The sequence below is a fragment of the Thermobia domestica genome, chromosome 7 (genome assembly GCF_964235325.1).
Source record: "Thermobia domestica chromosome 7, izTheDome1.hap1.1, whole genome shotgun sequence".
NCBI classification, from domain to species: Eukaryota; Metazoa; Arthropoda; class Insecta; order Zygentoma; family Lepismatidae; genus Thermobia; species Thermobia domestica.
Window position 1 is genome coordinate 45,298,390 of NC_137460.1, and position 18,663 is coordinate 45,317,052.

At 35.7% G+C, this 18,663-nt stretch overlaps 1 protein-coding gene across 4 annotated transcripts in view; it reads left to right on the forward strand.

The window, feature by feature from the left end:
* Positions 1-18,663, forward strand: part of LOC145690049 (uncharacterized) — a 65,026-nt gene that overhangs the window by 18,022 nt on the left and 28,341 nt on the right. For 3 of the 4 annotated variants that reach the window (XM_081764552.1, XM_081764550.1, XM_081764553.1), the window contains exon 3: positions 14,574-15,870. In XM_081764552.1, the coding sequence (XP_081620678.1) occupies positions 15,148-15,870 (723 nt within the window). In that variant the 5' untranslated portion in view covers positions 14,574-15,147. The remainder of the gene's footprint in view (positions 1-14,573; positions 15,871-18,663) is intronic. The other variant, XM_081764551.1, reaches the window with a different exon arrangement.

The following is an 18,663-nucleotide window of genomic DNA, read 5'->3' on the forward strand; positions in this document are numbered from 1 at the left end:
TTTTCAGCTATTTAGTATATTCTCTGTGTATCCGCTTCAAAATTTCCCGTCTTTTTAAGAACCCATTTTTGTTAATATTGAATTTTAGTGTACACAATTTTAACAGTAGTATTTTAAATGTCTCTTGGCTATTATAGTATGTTATTTCACATTTCAGCACTGCTTCCAGTGTTGTGATAGATGAGAAATGTGAGGACAGCAACAGCATCGAATTTGCGGAATGTGATACACAGGTTGTTAACGAAGAAAGTAACTTCACCCAAAACGAGGAGCTCTTCGAAGAACATGAGAATAAAAATGAGAAGCTCTTTGAGAGACATAAGACTGAGAATGTTTTATTCGTGCAGGAACATGAGGATGAGAACGAATTGCACTCGGAGGAACGGGAAACTGAGAATAATGAGCTCTGGGAGAGATGTGAGACGGAGAATATCCGTATTGCAACGGAACAAAATTTGAATAACACTCAGCCACCAAGAAGGCGGCAAAGGTTGTCATACGCTAAAGATCAATTAAAGTTGCTTCAACAAATAGTTCAGCGCAATTTAATTTCAACTCAAGATCAGTTGGATGAAACCGATCATTTTTTCATGTCTATGGCAAAAATTGTGAAGAAACTTCCTCGATATGAGCAAGCAGAACTGAGGATGCAAATTGCAACGTTGGTTGGCAATGCTGAATTACGACATTGTTCAAGGGAATAAAGAGACTGAATATCACGGTGGACTTCCAGTCATAAACCTAAGTTTCCTCGAGTAGCTGCATTATAATCAAGTGGCCATAATATTACAAAATGTTATCATAGAAAGTAAGTTATAGTTTTCTAGAAAGAGTTACGTCATTGTAAAACAGCAGTGGGTGAGAAGATGAATATATCTTTTAGTTTTTTTTCTCTTTCTTTCTTTTTAGCTTAACGGCATTACAATTAAGCGATTGTAATATGACGATACCACTATAACTTCCCATAGAAAGAATCATGGTTTTCGAGAAAATGTTGATTACTATCGTCATGAAGTAGCACCAGTGCCATTTGGAGGGCAACAGTGTATGTGTCGAGAATTAGTGCTTTCGTCTTTATCTCCCCCTTTTCTCAAACAGAATTTGTCACGGGCATGAGTTTCAGTGGCAGACACGTTGTTCTAATACTCAGGATCTTGCCGCGTAATTGCAAAACAGGAAAGGCTAAGATTGGTAATTGTGTAGAAATCTATTGTGGGGAAAATGTTATGGTGCACACTTAACACTGTTTTCCATCTTGTTTGTTTGTTGATTGAAAATTTATTTTAAGCGCCTAGGCTATGAAATATGGATCTATAGTTTAAATTAGAATATGAACAACTGTAATGTGTTCAATATGCTCTCCCACAGAGAATCGAACCTGCTACCTAGTGCACCAAAAGAATGCATGCTAGCCACTGGACCATTGAGGGGGAGATGTTTTCCATCTTGAATACTTAGAAGTGTTCAGACGGAAATAATGCCTTAGGATACATGTTTATTGCTAGAGATAGGCGCGAGGGAATTGAATTCGTAGCAACTCAACCGGTGGTCAGTTTTCGACAGTTTTCTTTTGAAATTTGGGCCATAAAACTTAAAGCAAAGGTAAGCAAAGCTACTGTTCAACCGTCCATGCACAACGAGTGATGAGAGAGCCACTACAGCAGTGCCGCTAGTGTACTAAGGACGTTCTATTGGTCCCCAACCGGCTTCCTTTGTACTCAAGCAGAAAATTTGCCCTAATCACTTTCAAGTAGCTCGTGTGTGGTGTCGTGGTGATGCGTTGTTGTCATCGCTAAACTTATATTAACGATGGATACATCATGTAATAATAATAATAATAATAATAATAATAATAATAATAATAATAATATCACTAACATAACAATTATTAAAGGAATCCAATATAGTAGTATCGACAGGGACGATTCAAAGACGGACTTCTGGGGGTGGCAACGAAAAATTATATTTTTTTCTCATTGGGCTTTTGCAGCACTGGTGTCTATACGTTAGGGAGGAAGGGAAGGGGGGGGGGGCGAACAACTTAACATCTTAGTTCGTATAAATGTTATCGTTATGCAAGTTATACGATATTAACAATATGTTGTATTTAAGAGTAAAATAAAATAAAATGAAATGAAATGAAATCTTGAGTTTTACGTCCCACGGTTATGCCGGTTAGGCTAAAGGAGACGGTGATTATGAGAAATGAATGAAATGGTGGAATGAAGAAAGTGGGAGGAAACGAGAGAACCCCGAGAAAACCCACGAGCAGGGTGTTTGTCCACCACAAAGTCCACACGGCGCGAGCTGGGATCGAACCAGGGACCCCAAGCACCGGAGGTGAACGCTCTACCACTGAAGAGTAAAATAAGTACTCACCATGACACTAATGATTGATTTTTTTCTTCATGCAAATTAAATTGAAATGAAATAAAATATTTCAGTTTAACGTCCCACAATTATGCCCGTTTAGCTAAGGGATGCGGAATATTAAGGCAAGTGAAACATGATGGAAGACTTGGTGGAATGAGAATGTGGGAGAAAACGAGTACCTCGAAAAAATCCACGGCCGCAATATTGTTCACCACAAACTTGGCCACGGATCGAACCAAGGACCCCATGTCAAAGGCAAGCGCTCTACCACTGAGCTGCCGTGCTCCTTATATGCAAATTGAAACGAAGAAACAATATAGTAACTCAAGGATCATGCGCAGCAAAATTTGCGGGAGGGATTATTTCATTTGTATCCTAAGGTCTCCACATGTTTTCTAAAGTAGCAGCCAACTACCAACAAAATAACGAAAGAAAAAAAAAAGAGTGAAAAAAGTAACGAAAAAAACTAGTTATAATAGATCTTGAAAGTCAAAAAGCACACACGCACTGTCTTTCTGTCAAGATTATAGCGAAGAATCAGTAAGCAAGAGGGTGAAAATTGCAACTGCAGATCAACTGGAAGACTTGTTGAAATATCCTTCTCATATAACAAAAAACATTTGTTTTTCTTCAATGGTGTTCCGCTTTCTTTGAAGCCACCTGAGAACGGTTTAGACGATCTTGCTATAATGAAGTGTAGTCCGTTGGAAGGTACCAGCCAACTGTCCCAAATATATGACGTTAGTCGGATTAGTGTGCGTGGAATATGACAAAACAAATTGCACATGTAGCATATTGCAACTGCAACAATGCAATTGGAAGAGAATTCAGTTCTGTGAATGGTTGTTTGCATAACAGGACATTGATCTCCAAATTCCTCAATCATTTTTTTACCCATGGGTAGGTGAATAAATCAAAGCTTTGATACAGCATTGAAAATGTACTAGTTTCAAACTTGTAAATTATTAGCGTTTCGCAAATAGCTGTCTCCATCATAGGTTAATGAAATAAATGCAACAAAAAATTAAGACAACTATAATTCCAACTTAAGGATCCGTTATACTGTTGTACTGCTTTTATATCAATTATACAGGTATATATAGCTAACTGAGATGGACTAAAATTAAGCTGAATAGTGGTGCCACCTTTTCCAACCTTGATGTATTATTCTTAATTGTCAAAGTGCCTGTAAAATGAATTTGCCCTGTCTACGAAGGCACTAGAAAATAGAGGTTACGCGCAGGGTTGGCTGGTGTAAACCAAGATGGTTAAAACTAAAAAAACGAAAAATGTTCGTAAAAGTGTAAGTGTTCTTAAAGTCTTGATGAACACATATTTGTGAATTATCACGTTTCATTCCTGTATATTATTCGTATTATATTCAGATCTAAATTCCCCATTCATTACTCAAAGAGATTATACTACAAAAGCAACTTTTTTATATGTATATAAGTTTATGAATGTTTTTTGTGATTTTTTTATAGTTATTATTGTTATGCAATTGCAATCAAAGAAAAATGCTAAATATTGTTTCATTTTAATAATGTTTCATTTCACTATTAATAAAATACATCGAAATGCCGTAATTTTGGGGGGAAGGGGTCATACGAACTCCACGAGAGGCATTTATTGAAATCAGAAGTATCTTTGGTATCTATTTTTATATAAATGGGCCAGAGCCAAAGTTGACTCAAACTTTATTCACTTTTCTTACTGATATCCAAATTAAGTCGTTGTATTTCTTTAACTTGGACTAATAAAAGTCATAATAAAATAACTTGGACCAAATTAGTTCTTCCGTACTCTGTAGTATTTTGAAATTGTCCGTATGTAATTCTGTATAATGGTTTCACTTGTACAACTGTTTATATTTTAGTCCATCTGAAATGACTTTACAATTATATTAACACGCATGTAAAGATCAGTACAACGTATTTTTATCAGGCAGTGAGTGAATCGGCAGACGTATCGCATTTGTGGCCAATTATTCCTGGTTTCGAGTTCAAATAGAGGACAATTTCTGTCGGATGGAAGCCGAGAAGCGGTTTGGATTCCGCTTTAAGCTTACGTGACCCCTTCCAGCATAACTCGGTTGTTGCATAATAACACCAAGGCGAAACAAACTTACTTCTGATCATATGTGATACACATACATAGAGCAAATTATTAAAAAAAAAAAAAAAAAAAAAAAAAAAAAAAAAAAAAAAAAAAAAAAAAAAACCAAAGAAAATTTTTTTTCAATAAAAAACATGTTTCTTGCCAACTCTGGTTGCGCGCAAACCCGATGTGGAACTAAGAATACGTGACTACAACCTAATAATAGAAGAATACACATCATGAGTCATTGATCAAATCTTTATTCTACACATTTAGGATTCATACGTAATAATGGTGGTCTATTATAATAAACTACTAATTCGCACCGAATACGACCTTCATACAATTCACTAATTACTGTCAATGTAGATACATCTTTCCATAATCCTACATTGATTAACATATACTGTTAAATCCGTTCAGCATGTACCAGATTGTATGACGTTTCCTGCCGTACTACTCCAGATACTTCATATACCTATACCTTCACGTAAATCTATTTGGGATTTTCTGTTTGCGAAGTTCCATATACACAAAACCCACTGTATATGGAACTCACACTAGTCCACACTAGTCATTAGCTACATCTACTTTTGATCTACCGACGTAATGGTATATATATATATATATATATATATATAAAGATAAGCGACATTTTTAAATTTTTATATTGCGATTATCTTTTTATTTTACACAGCACACTTAATCCTGAACCATCATAACACTTCCTGTTTTCCAGTTAAGAGTTTCTGGGACACACTGTATTTGTTTTTCTTCATTACTGAAATTCTGTTTTGTTAGTCACCGCACAGAACTGAGTTTCTCTTTACATTCATGGACTCCTTTCAAAATACCGTTAACGCTTCTTCACATGGCTTGGTGATCAACGCTTTCTAGGAATCCCTGCTTTTTATGTTTGTAACATGTCATTGATGTTATTCAGTGACACTATACAAACACCATAGTCACACTGGAATATTACTACTTGTGAGATCAGCCAAGTCAGTCAGGAAAAAGATGGGTGACTATCGGTAGTCATCAGATGATGATGTCATAATGACGGTGAGGCCAATTGAGGAGACACCCGAAGAAAGAAAAAAAAAAAAAAGCTAACTACGGTCTAGAAAGCCAGCGTTAACGGCAAGGCGAGTCGATGTAGTAACCACATATCACCTCAAAGGAATGAGTGCCACAAATCTGCTGGTAGCTCCTAAGGGCTGTTGCGCTAAGAGTTTAGTTTTTATTCACTGTCATTTTACAGCTGCTTGATTAAGATGCTCCTTTAATAATAATAATAATAATAATAATAATAATAATAATAATGCAGTACACCCCACTTATAACAGACTCGGAAATAGCAAATCATTGGATATTTCGAACATAAATGAAATTCCCGTTACACCGCCTATTTAGAACTTGGAAGAATGACTGTATATTACGAACATTATTTTCCGTAAAGACCGCTTATAGGGAAGTTTTCAGAACGGGATCGTGGTTTCTTTTCTTCTGCTTGTGGATAACTCAGGTACCGCAAAACTGGTTTTCATAGCTGTTGTCGCTGTGCAAGCCAGGCATGACTTACTCCTTCCCCTCCCAAGGGTCCAGGGTTCAAACCCTGCTCCCGCCACGTGTACTTTGTGGTGGATAAACACCGTGTGCGTGGGTTTCCCTGGAGTTCTTCCGTTTCCATTCCAAAATTTCATTCATTACTCATCACCGTCTCTTTTAGCCTAGCCGGCATAACTGTGGGACGTAAAACTCAAAAATTTCATTTCATTTCCCTTCGCCCCCCACTCGGGTGACAGCTGAAATTGCCTCAGGTGCAGATATTTCCGGCAACGCGCGTCCACCACAGTTCAAGATCAAGGTTAAAAATAAATCAGTTTTCTCTGGAGCTCATTGTGTTAGACACGGAGAGAAAGTGAGGCGCGGTTTTCGGTAGCTGTAAGGTGCTGCAAGTTGATTTTTTTTTTTTAAACTAGTGTTTGTGCATCACTAAATTGAAGGATGGTAAACAAAAGGAAACAACCCGTGAGTTCCAAAGAAGCGATCCGAATTTTGGAAAACTTGCAACGCTAACTTTTCGAACAACACGGTGCCGGACAATGCATTTTGGACATTTGAGGAAGTGGAAGCGGCGGTGCTGCGAACAGCAGCAGCAGACACGGTTTAGAGGCAAATTATAAACTTCTTCAAGCGTGCTTGAACAGAAAGGGAGAACTGCAATATGTACGATAGGCTACATAGCAACCCAATTAATAAAATTATCTTCAGATGTAATGCTATACTGCTGTATATATACAGGGTGGTAGGAAACTCCACCGACACACTTTTGGAGGCGGTTCCTAATACGAAATGAAAGAAAATAGTTCTAATAAACATGGGTCGAAAAACGTCTCCTTTCAGAGTTATGAACTACCGAGAATTCGAAATATTACGTTTCAAAACATCCTGGCTTAGAAACTATAGAGCGTATCCCAAGCGGTTTAAGGAATTACACATGAACTGATATACGCTCTATCAAAATATTCATGTTTCAGAATTCACCGGTACCAGCGAAACGAACGCACCATTAAAGGAGTTCAACTTCCTTTTCACAGTTCCTTTCAACGATAACGGAAGATGGTAAAACGGATATTTAGATAGAGTACATACTAGTTCCTGTGTAATTCCTTAAACCGCTTGGGATAGGTCGTATGGTTTCTAAGTTAGGGAGTTTTGAAAAATGATTTTTCGAATTTTCAATGGATCATAACTCTGAAAGGAGGCATTTTTCGGCTCATGTTTATTAGAACTCTATTCTTTCATTTCGTATAAGGAATCACCTCCCAAAGTTTGTCGGTGGAGTTACCTACCACCATGTATATATATATTTTTAAACGTATCTGCTTGTTATCTAATCCTTTGCTTTTTCCATAATTCGAAAAAATACATGAGTTTGTTTATAATGAAGTTCAGATATAAAAAAAACTCATTGTGTTGGTCCCTTGAAATTCGTTATAAGTGGGCTGCACTGTAATAATAATAATAATAATAATATAAAGTTGCTAAGATTTCAAGAGCTGTTGATTACCCCATTCACCTTCGTCTTGCAAGAGAAGTCCCTGTTCCGTTATAGGGAACAATATTTTTGTCTTTTTAATGCCGAAGTAAAGCTTTATTTTACTGCTGTGTGACGTCATTCACCATCACATTGCGGTTACTAGAATACGGTAGTTCTATCCAGGAAACCAAAGCTTAACTTACCAAACAGTATACTTAAAATTGGTGAATTATTTCCAAACTTGTGGCAGAAGGTATGCACTCTTTTTGATAACTTTACAAATTATTTCTATATCCATTCGCAAATTTTCATTGACCAACATGTTAAATTCATTACGTTAAGGTAGGGATAGTCATCGTAAAGATGTACTTTCTTTTTCTTTTAACAAATCTGCTGGGCGACTAAAATCCATTGCACTATGTTTCTTTTCAGGTTAGGATAGATAAACTATATCTAGATAAAAGGTACACACATTCTCTCACCTTCTTGTATCCTTTAAATTTCTACTTAATTACTTATCTAAGAACGCCGTTTCTACATATTAATGTTTCATGCTCAACAAATGATAATATGATTGGTTATTTAGTGAGTACACAGAGGCAAATAGAACTCAAGAACACACTTTTGGCATACACCTCACATTAATGAGTTCTCTTCCAAGTCGATTTGAACGCACATCTCCCATCATTTCACACATCTCCCATTTAAACCCTATGTACCCAAGCGGTTACTTTTACTTTCAAATAACTTCTCGAAACCGGATTATAGTCCAATAACTTGTATATTTATAAGTAAGTTGTCAGGGAGTTCCAATATATGTTATATCACAGATTGTGTTTGCTGATAAGAGAAACAGTGTTTGGCAATGTAATGAGTGGTGAAGCAGTTACATTTTGTTAATTAATATCTTGTTTAATGGTTTCTAAATAGAAAATGTCTCAAGATTATTGAATGACAAAGTATTATAGAGACGTACTATTTCCACTATATCGTCATCAGTAATGAAGGTAAATTTTATTCGAGCCTATTAGTTGCCAGTTTGTCACAAAAATATCTATTATTTAAGATCACTACAGTACTATAATGTGTATAACGTGGTAAGAAACAACACTAAGATATTTGAATACTTCAATACATACTAAAAGGCCTGCAGCAGAATCACGTGATCGGATTCCTTCTAACAAACAAGTAAAATCTAGGTTAACCAGACGGCAGTTCGTAAAAACAAATTCATTATGACATCATACAAAAATTAAATTTAATGTATTAAAGATACAATTATATAATTATGTTAGGTAATTAAAGATACAATATTATAATTTTGCAAGTATTAACAGTATATTACTTGAATATTCGAATTTGATAAATATCACTTATAATAGGCACTTGAAACTTGTGTGAAGGTCACGTCAACAATGGAATTGGAAATATACTTACTCAGGTCTACAACTAACTTGCTTTGTAGCGTCGCGTTGCTTTATATGATATTCACACTCCACGCAACCGTAAACTAATGCAACGTAAATGTTATTTAGGATAGAAGAAAAATATAAGAATACTCTAAACTCCTCCTGCATTCTATTTACAGTACCGGGTTATTCAAAAGCCAGGAGCAGAGTTATAATATTTATTTCTAATGATCGACAATAGGCAGAGACACGTACAATAAATTACTGATTAGAGGAAAGTTTAAAGTTTCAAACCCCCACATTTTCCATTCAATTCCTACAGCAGCGCTGTTTATATATATATATATATATATAAACGACGCCTCAAGGAAGGTCGTTTTGTGTGCTGCAGTATACAAAGAGTAAAGCCATTTTTACAGTGCAGTATGCATTTCTTTGTAAGTTCAACATAGAGCCATCACGTTGTAAACAGATTTACAATTGGTACCAGAAATTCGTAGAAGATATTTGCATATCCAAAGAGCCAAAGAGAAAAGCACTAGTCGTCCTCGCACGTCAGATAAAAATGTTGAGCGTATAAGAACTGCCGTCGAATGTAGCCTAGGAAATGCACAAGCAAAGGAACAGAGAACTTGGAATTCTGCAACCAGCAGTATGACGCGTGCTTCAATCATGAATAAAGATTAGAAGTTTGCTCTGCAATTTTGTAAGATTTGGAAGATGACACTTTTCCTGAAAGGCTATTTTTTTCCGATGAATCATTTCATATATCTGGTAAAGCGAACGCCACAGTGTCAGAATTTGGGGGATTGAAAATTACAGCGAAGTTATCAAACATGAAAGAAGGAAACTGTGAGTGAATTTTTTTCCTTTTTACGGAGAAAACTGTGATTGGAATTACATATCTAGACATGCTCCAGAACTGACAGTTTCCAGAAATTCAACAGGATTAGGATGATTTTATCTTCATGCAAGACGATGCTCCACCTCACTTCCACGATTTTCGGACAAGGCGTGTGTCTTACACGCCGGGCAATACGGTAGTTTTATGCTAGTTTTTTTGTCTCATGCAAAAGCACGTGTTGCAGATACTGAGTGCCGGGTCTGATTAGGCCAGCAGAACGTGGAAGTACAAGCTTCGAATTGTAACAATCGAGATGGAAGCAGAAATTCCAGTCTCGTTAAAGAATACATGCCTTTTACTATCGTTGAACTAGGAGTTGTGTATGCGTATAGTCGGAACAGAGAAATCCCAGACTGAGAGTAGAAAATGAATTAGTTTCCATAAAATAGTGAAAACATGATCACATTCATTAGATATTATATTATGTACGCTTTTCGCTAAAACGCTTAATCAAATAGGGAGTGAAAGAAGTATAAAAAATATACACCATGTCTTATCATAAATACTGTTCCAATTTTTTGAGAATGGCTGTACTTGTGCCCGTACAAGCGAACGACGGCAAGAGCGGTGTCGTGAAGCGTGAGTCATTGCTGAATGAACTGAAGAAGTGTAAAGGTGTCCAGTTGCAAGTGTTCAAGATGGAATGGGGCGAGTATGAGAATCTTGTGGCCGTGATAGCGTTGCATAAGGTAGGAAGATCACCAGAGGAGATTTTCAAAAACCCTCCAGGAGCTGCAAATTAGTTAAATAAAAAAAAAAATCATTTACCAGGGCTCTCATGGCTAAGCGGTTAGAGTACGCGCCTTTGGGGTGGGAGACAATTTCGATTTCTGGCGGGAGCTCATGTTGTTCGGATTTGACGGTAATCAGTAGGTCCACGTCTCATATAGCCTTACTTCTGAAAGAGACGCTAAACTAAAAATCAAATCAAATTCGTTTACTACACTATCCAGCGCTTTGTTGAGACTGGAGCTGTGAAATATCGCTCATACACAGTACGAACATCAGAACTTGTGAAAGTAGTGCTGGCGCGTGTCCGACGAAATCGCGTTAAGAAAAAGTCAGTCATGGCTCGTGAGCTAAAGATGTCAAAAATGTGTATGTCTCACACGTTAATCAGTGACCTGTGACTCTATGCTTACAAGCAACGCAAAGGAATCTAACAAATGAACTGAAGTGCCAGAGGCTCTTAAAAGCAAAACGCATACTTAAGCGTTACGCAGCAAATGGGTACTGATGAAAAGATTTTCAGTGTTGATGAGACTTCCAATGTCCAAAATGACAGGATATATGCCACATCCTCTAGAGAAGCTGGTGAAAAGGCTCCAAGAATCCAGAGGGGTCAGAATCCTCCCTCAAGTCATGGTGTGGTGGCATGTGAACTACGAGGCCAAAATGAAGCTCCATTTCTGTAAAAAGAGGATCAAAATGTCAGCTGTCACTCACCAATACTCTCTTCCATGGACAGAACTGGAGTTTCCAGCACGACTCAGCCCCAAACACAAGGCACGGACAACTCAGTAGTGGCTGGAAGCAAATGTTCCATACTTCATTTCCACTTCAGATTGGCCTTCTGCAAGTCCAGACCTAAACTTTTAGGATTACATTAGGATTTTAGGATTAGGACATTAGGATTGTGGTCCAAGCTTCAGGGGATGGATTACAATTAGAGATATCCCAGTATTGCGTAATGCAATTGATAAGTGGCCACAAAGACTTAACGACTGTGTGCATGCTAATGGTGAGCATTTTGAATAATTATTTGTGATTTTTTTTCATAATGTATCCATATAACTCATGTTATTAGGATATTAAAATATCTGAAACCATTTTGTGTTAATCTACTTTGGGACAGTATTTATTTTAAGACTAGGTAAATGCTTTTTTTTTTTTTTTTTTCACGGGTTGATAGTGTTGTGGGAGGAAATCGATCATTGGTTTTCATATTGTAATACATTGAACATAAGTGAACTCTTATAGTTCAAAGTCCTGTCATCATGTCCTGTTTGCTAAAAGAGTCTGATGAAAAATGATAGAGAACTACCATGAAAAAATAAGACGAAGATAGTGAGAGGATATGTTAGAATTCTGAGAAAACCCTGGAATACTTTGGTATCCACGACAAACTTACAGCGTCTGGGATCGTGTCACACTTCTAGTGTAAAGTGTAGTAACGTTTATGTAGAATAGAATATCTGATACCTGGATTTCGTTAAAGAAAACAAGTTCGTTTTAGAACGCGAGTCATGCTTATTTCGGGATATACATCACATCATTAAGGTTGGTTTAAAGAGACAAGTTTTGCCGATAGATGACAGTACAGTCTTAGTATCTCTCCCATATATTTTTTACCTTTCACGATTTCTCTTACAAATTTCAACCTAGAGACTTCAAATTTTTAGGAAAGGAACTTCATAATCTATCAAAGGCAATAATCCGTGCCGATTTTTTATTTAGATTTTTGTTCATTGTTGAAATTGCTTGATTGTTGAAATGGTTATCTAAATCTTTAACAATGGAATTGTTTCAACAATAAAGAGAATTCTAAATAAAAAATCGACACGGATTATTCCCTTTGATAGGTTATGAAGTTCATTCTCTGAAAATTTGAACTCTCTAGGTTGAAATTCGTAAAAGAAATTGTAAATTTTCGTGAAAGGTAAAAAATACATGGGAGAGATACGAAGATTGTAGTGACATCTATCGGCAAAACTTGTCCCTTTACACTAACCTTAACGGACTTTCTCAATATTACCCATCTATTCTCTTACTTCTTATTTGCATTGTCAAATCCAGCAGCAAATGACTTTTTTTTCTTTCAACTTAAAAGGTAATCATAGAATTAATTACTGAGGTATTTGTATGTGTATCTTTTAAATAGAGGCAGACAGTTCATGAGTTGCGTAATAGCTAGAAATTTCCGACATAACTAAAATTTACGAACTGTACGTACATCTAATGTAAGAAGTAGTATAGAATTTCTAAATTCTATTTTGAGAGCCGTTTGGTGAGTAAGCATGCTTTAATTAGGTAATTAACTAGGTTTTAGTTTAACATCCCACGGTAATTAACTAGTGTTGATCTGTAATTAGTTACTTTATTACTATCAACGATTTATTCACGTAAGTCAAGAAATATCTGTGTTTGTGAAATTCTCTGAACAACAATTGTGATTGTTCTTTCAACGTTGTAGTGACTTTATTATGGTCACTAAATGACTAGAGAAAAAGAAAGAAAGAAAGAAAAAAACGTATAATCCATTCATCTGAAGTATTCAGTACAACATTTCGAATGTGAGTGTAACTCGTCGACACCGTTTAGAAACATACCTAGTCTTAAGAAGCTCAAAAAACTTTTAATGGAAATAAGACAGGAGGAAAGATACAAGAATGTGGTAGGAAGATGATAAGTACGAAGGCACTGGGCACACACTGTATGTAGTTATTGCACTACATTTGAATGAGTTTTTATACCACTTACGACTAGTGCTAAGTAATATACTACTTTTAACTATCCGGAACATTCGAAGTGTCCAGTAACGCTTAAAGTCAATACGTTGTATTGAATACTTCAAACGAACGGATAGCAAGTAGTTTTTTTCTTATTTAGTAAATTTAAACAGCCATCAATATCTTAACATGGATTTATTAATGTCATTTATTTTATTGTTATTGTATCATTACAAATCTAATCTACTATACAGGGCTAGCATAAATGATTTATTCATTTTGAAAAGGCTGTATTTTCAAAAATATTACACGTACCCACATGGATGATACATGAAAACCACAAACTCACCAAGTTTATACACCTTCTATAAGTGTTCAGTATATGCCTTTTTCGTGACACGACACGTCTAGACGATACTCGAGCTCATTCCATATATTTTGTAGCATACGAGTAGTCCTGTCAATTGTCTGCACTGCAGCACTGATGCGTTATTTGAGCTCGACTAAAGATTGCGGTTGTGGGGGTACCTAAACATGGTCATTAACGTACCCCCATAAAGAAGAAGTTGCAGGGCGTTAAATCAGGAGATCTAGAAGGCCAGGTGCTTTTCCCTTTCAAGATAATGGACTCGTATGCCACACAGTACAAACTTGGTCAATTTGTGGTTCTTTTCAGATATATCTTTCATGTGTGTACCTGTAATACTTTTGAAAATATAGCCTTTTCAAAATGAATAAATCATTTATGCTAGCCCTGTATTTAGGTAATACAGATTGACATTCAAAACTCCGACAATGTCCGAACTTAAGGAATACCGGATGTTGGATAGTTACATATGCTGTAAATATTTAACAGAAAATAACTACCTGTGCAGTTCTTTAAAGAAAGAAAATTAACCATTAAATGAAAACCAAATGAAATGTTAATGTTCGCGAACTAAATAAAACAGTTCTACAAAATTTTAGTTGAACTGAATAAAATAATTCTGTAGAATTTTAATACAACTAAATAAAATAGTTTTCAAGAAGTTAAAAATGAATTAATAAATAGATCCTCAGAATTTTAATTCAGTGTCACAAAACAGTGTTGCGCCAACGTGCTAAATTTGAAGATGCACTACAAAACCCATGGCGAAAATTAAAAAGAACAAGATAATCGATGATCGGATTTTTCCGTGTCAACCTGTACTGGTGAGTTATGTTGTATTTAGGTTATTTTGTTTAATAATGTGTAGTTAGGACCACTAGGCGATTCTATATTACTTGGAATATATATATTTTTTTATATTTCTTTTCAGCAGTCTATTTGAAACGACACAACCAGAAACAGCTAGAAAGACAATGTTACATTGTGCAGCACTTTGAAGAAATAAATAAATAATAATGAACTTAGTAGTGTGAATAAGAGATTTGTAAATTTACAAAGGAGATGCAAGAAGAGAAATTTTAAATGAAGACTTCCGTTGCATAAACAGTTTCGTATTATTATGAGTTGCAACAAGTACACACAGCGTAGTGAATTTGTGAATAGTTCTAATTAACGTAGTTCCAAAACAAGCATAATGAGTGCAGATATATCTTCTTCAGACTTTGAAAACCGTAGTGCTCGAAGAAATGTTTCAAAACCGTGTACCTGAAAACATTGGAATCACACCGAGAACAAGCAGTGGGGTATTTTGTGTGAAAATGGAGATCTAGTTGCGTTTAATGATAATGATAAATTTGTGATATTTATTTTTGGAAATTTAGACACTAAAGATGAAGGATCGCAATGACTAGAAATTAGAATAGATATAATGGTAATAAAGAAAGAAAGAAAGAAAGGGGAAAAAAGACGTATTGAGTATAATTCCGAGTGTATAGTATTGAAAGATGAGTGGTACTAGTGAACACAATAAGAAAAAACAACGAACCAGATTCTGTGATACATATAATAATGAAGAATTACTTGGAGAAAAGTGGAAGAAGAAAATTAAATGTAGAGATTTAAACAGAGATAGTTTTACCGAATTAAGTGAACTTGGTGATGAATCTAGAAAGGAAAAAAAGAAATGGAAGCAAAAGGAAAAACGTAAAAAGAAAAAACGGAAAACAAAGGAAAGAGACAGTGATGGTGAAGGTAATTTGTCAGTTATTACTGAACTGCAGGAATCGAATCCCTGCAGATCTGATGGGACCAAAAAACGCAAAAAGAAACGCACACATTTAGAATCTGTCGATCAGTTGTTAAATTTATTGATAGAGAAGAAGAAGAAAGAACTTGAAGAGCGTGAATCAAATGCAGCAGATGATATTTTGGCCTCAGGGAGTAATGTTCCTTCAGTTCGTACTATTGACAGTTCACTAATTGCTAATAATGAGGCGAATTCCAGTTCACAAAAAGGAATTAAGCGTGACGAATCAACTTCTAAAAAACGAAAAAAGAGGAAATTCCGATCTATTGATGATTTGGATGATCCTAGATGCGAGACATATCATTCAAATTGTTCCGAGGAACAGCAAGAGAATGAGGATTTGGAAAGTATGATAGATGGTAAACCTGCTATAGATGACGAATTCATTACTGGACATGAAGTAACTGATGACGAGAAAGAGGTACGCTATATTTTGTTAAAAGTTAGTTCGCTTTCTTTTTTTAGGTATAAGGAAATTACAGTTTTGTTCTGGAATCCCAACACTGCCTTTGAAATCCGAACTTCCAGTATGTTATTTGTATGTGTTGTGTGCGTACGTTTCCCAATCGCTCGGGCCACCCATACGCTTTCTCGTTTAGTTCGTTGTCGGAAGGTGAAGTTTAAAATTATCTCGTGCGATTTTCGCTGCTAAGTGTATGTGCCTGTTTTGTGTCTTATTTAAGCTCTGAAGTTCCTATATTTTTAGTTCCATTAGTTTACATTTTTATTGAAATACAATAGTAATATATTGTTATTAGTATTTGTTTACATTTTACTTTAAAATCCAATGTATTTACTGATAAAATCCTTTAAATAATAAAGTAAATAACTTCTTTTCATTGATATAATACTTTCATAGATACCATGTAACATTGTCATCAACAAAGCTTAATCGAACCTTCACTTCCTGCTTCCACTCTCTACTTACACAACACAGCTGACTTTCTTCTTTTTCCTTTAGCTCAGTTGCTGCAAAACTGTATTAGCCTCCTCAGCTTTTTCAATAACGTAGAAATGAACTTTCATCTACATGCTTCTTCAGGAGTTCTAACCATTTCTTACTTGTTGGTGCTGTTAGTTTCCACAGTTTCATTCTTGATAACATTTTGAAATTTTAAACACTTTCCATTCGACGAATATACTATTTCGAATGCATTGTAACTAATTCTTTGCCAATAAGTGTATGGAGTATGATATACTTCACACAATGCAGTTATTTGTTTATCCAACAAACTACTCAGTTTATATTGACAAAGGAATACTAAGTTACTTTCACACAGTACTCGCCTCGTACTATGAGATGTATTAAGCTTCTCATTTCTCAATAACCTCTTTTCTTCTCAAATCTGCCACGATTAATATACCATTCCAATCGATACCTTCAGTTTCTTCCTTTTCCGGCGCAATATCGAAATGAGCTAACAAATTCTTCTGGCTTTGTGTTTAGATGTAATTCTCTTGATGCAACTCCGAAACTAGCACTAATAGTATAATTCAGCAATAAACATACTTGCGCAACATCTTTTTTAGATTCCTGTGAAAACGTTCAGTAACATTACTCGAAACGTGATACGGCATTGTATAATGAATCTTAATGTTATAAACTTCCATAGCTTGCACAAACTGCCTTCCAATGAACTACAAAGCCATTATGTACTAAGTGTTCATAAAAATACTGGGATATACAGCTCAGTTAAGTATCGTGGAATTGTAGCATTTATTCCTTTTCGAAGAAGAGAATATGCCGCTAGGTATCGAGAATATATATCACACACAATATGTATGTTTCCCTTATGACAACAAACTTACAAAGTCAATTGACCCCAAATATCGTTTCTGTTTAGCTGAAATGCTGTGCATTAAGTACTGAACAAAAACTATGTGCTTTGGTTTTCATACACATTTCACAATCATTGATGTGAAACTTGATATACCTTCTCATAGTTTTTCAATAAAACATTAAGAAAATAATATTGAACACTTTTAGAAAACCATAGTGATTATGAAAATCAATTAAAATGTGATTCGCTAAACTCGGTGGTACACACACCTTGAGTCTGTCTGGGAAATGAAAAGTACGAACCATCAACATTTCATTTTCTTAGGTATAGTTTTGTTTCGGATTTTTAGAACTACTTTGAAAAGATGAAGTTTGCATGTCACTTTCACTAGATGCACCACGTAAATGCTTAACGATGGGATCAAGCACGTAGCCAGGATTTCGTAATAGGGGGGGGGGGGTGACGAAATACTGTGATTATCACACCAGAGACTCGATCATTATACCTAGGTAAACACTTTTACTTTCAATATATATATTGGTTTGTTTAGCCAGGATTTCGTAATAGCATCCTGGCGTGTGACATGGTTATACACACGGGATTTAATCAATCTAAACTATTTTACTGGCAACATATCCATATTGGTTTGATAAGACAATAAAATGAAGATATGTCAGTAAGTATTTTAACAAACTATGAAGAAATCTCGAGTAAAAGAATAAGAAAAAAATTAAAAAGATATAGTCTTCCGAGGTCATTCGAACTCGGTTCCAGTATTTCTTTCAGAAACAGTGTTCCGGGGGGAGGGGCACTGCTGATTATATTCTATTTATTATATTATAGACGTTTTATTTTGGTCTCGTCCGGGGGGAAGCAGTGTTCCCCCCAAAAACATGTCTGGAAGAAACACTTCTCGGTTCTCCTTTTCTTCTTTTTCTTATCTTCGTTTAATGCCGTTCAAAGATAGCAATGAGATCTCTTCCAGCAGTAAAGACATCCTATAAAATAGATTAGCGTTGCCGCGAAATCGAAAATTTCTTTTAACAAGTGTAACTGGAATCTATGTTGCCATGCTCATATTATTGGTGATTGGGGGCATTTCTTAAGTTCTACCTGAGAGCCTAGCTTTATATGTTTAACGGTGATTCTTCATTTTCTCGTTTCTTTTTGTTTCATTCTTTATTTTTTCCATTTCTGGTCTCGAAGGTGGGGGAGAGTTCCGGACCCTCCCCTTGACCACGTGCCTGGATGAGATGACACACAAGTTTTGCAAATATTTCAGGATTCTAATCGAAAACTTCAGATTAAGTAGCTTGTGTGAAAAAATACACGAATCGGCTTAAATAAACAATCAAGAATAACTTAAACATACAAAGGTCAGTTCTTCCGACTTTTATAATAGTAGATCACTAACGCCACTGTAAGTAGTAGTT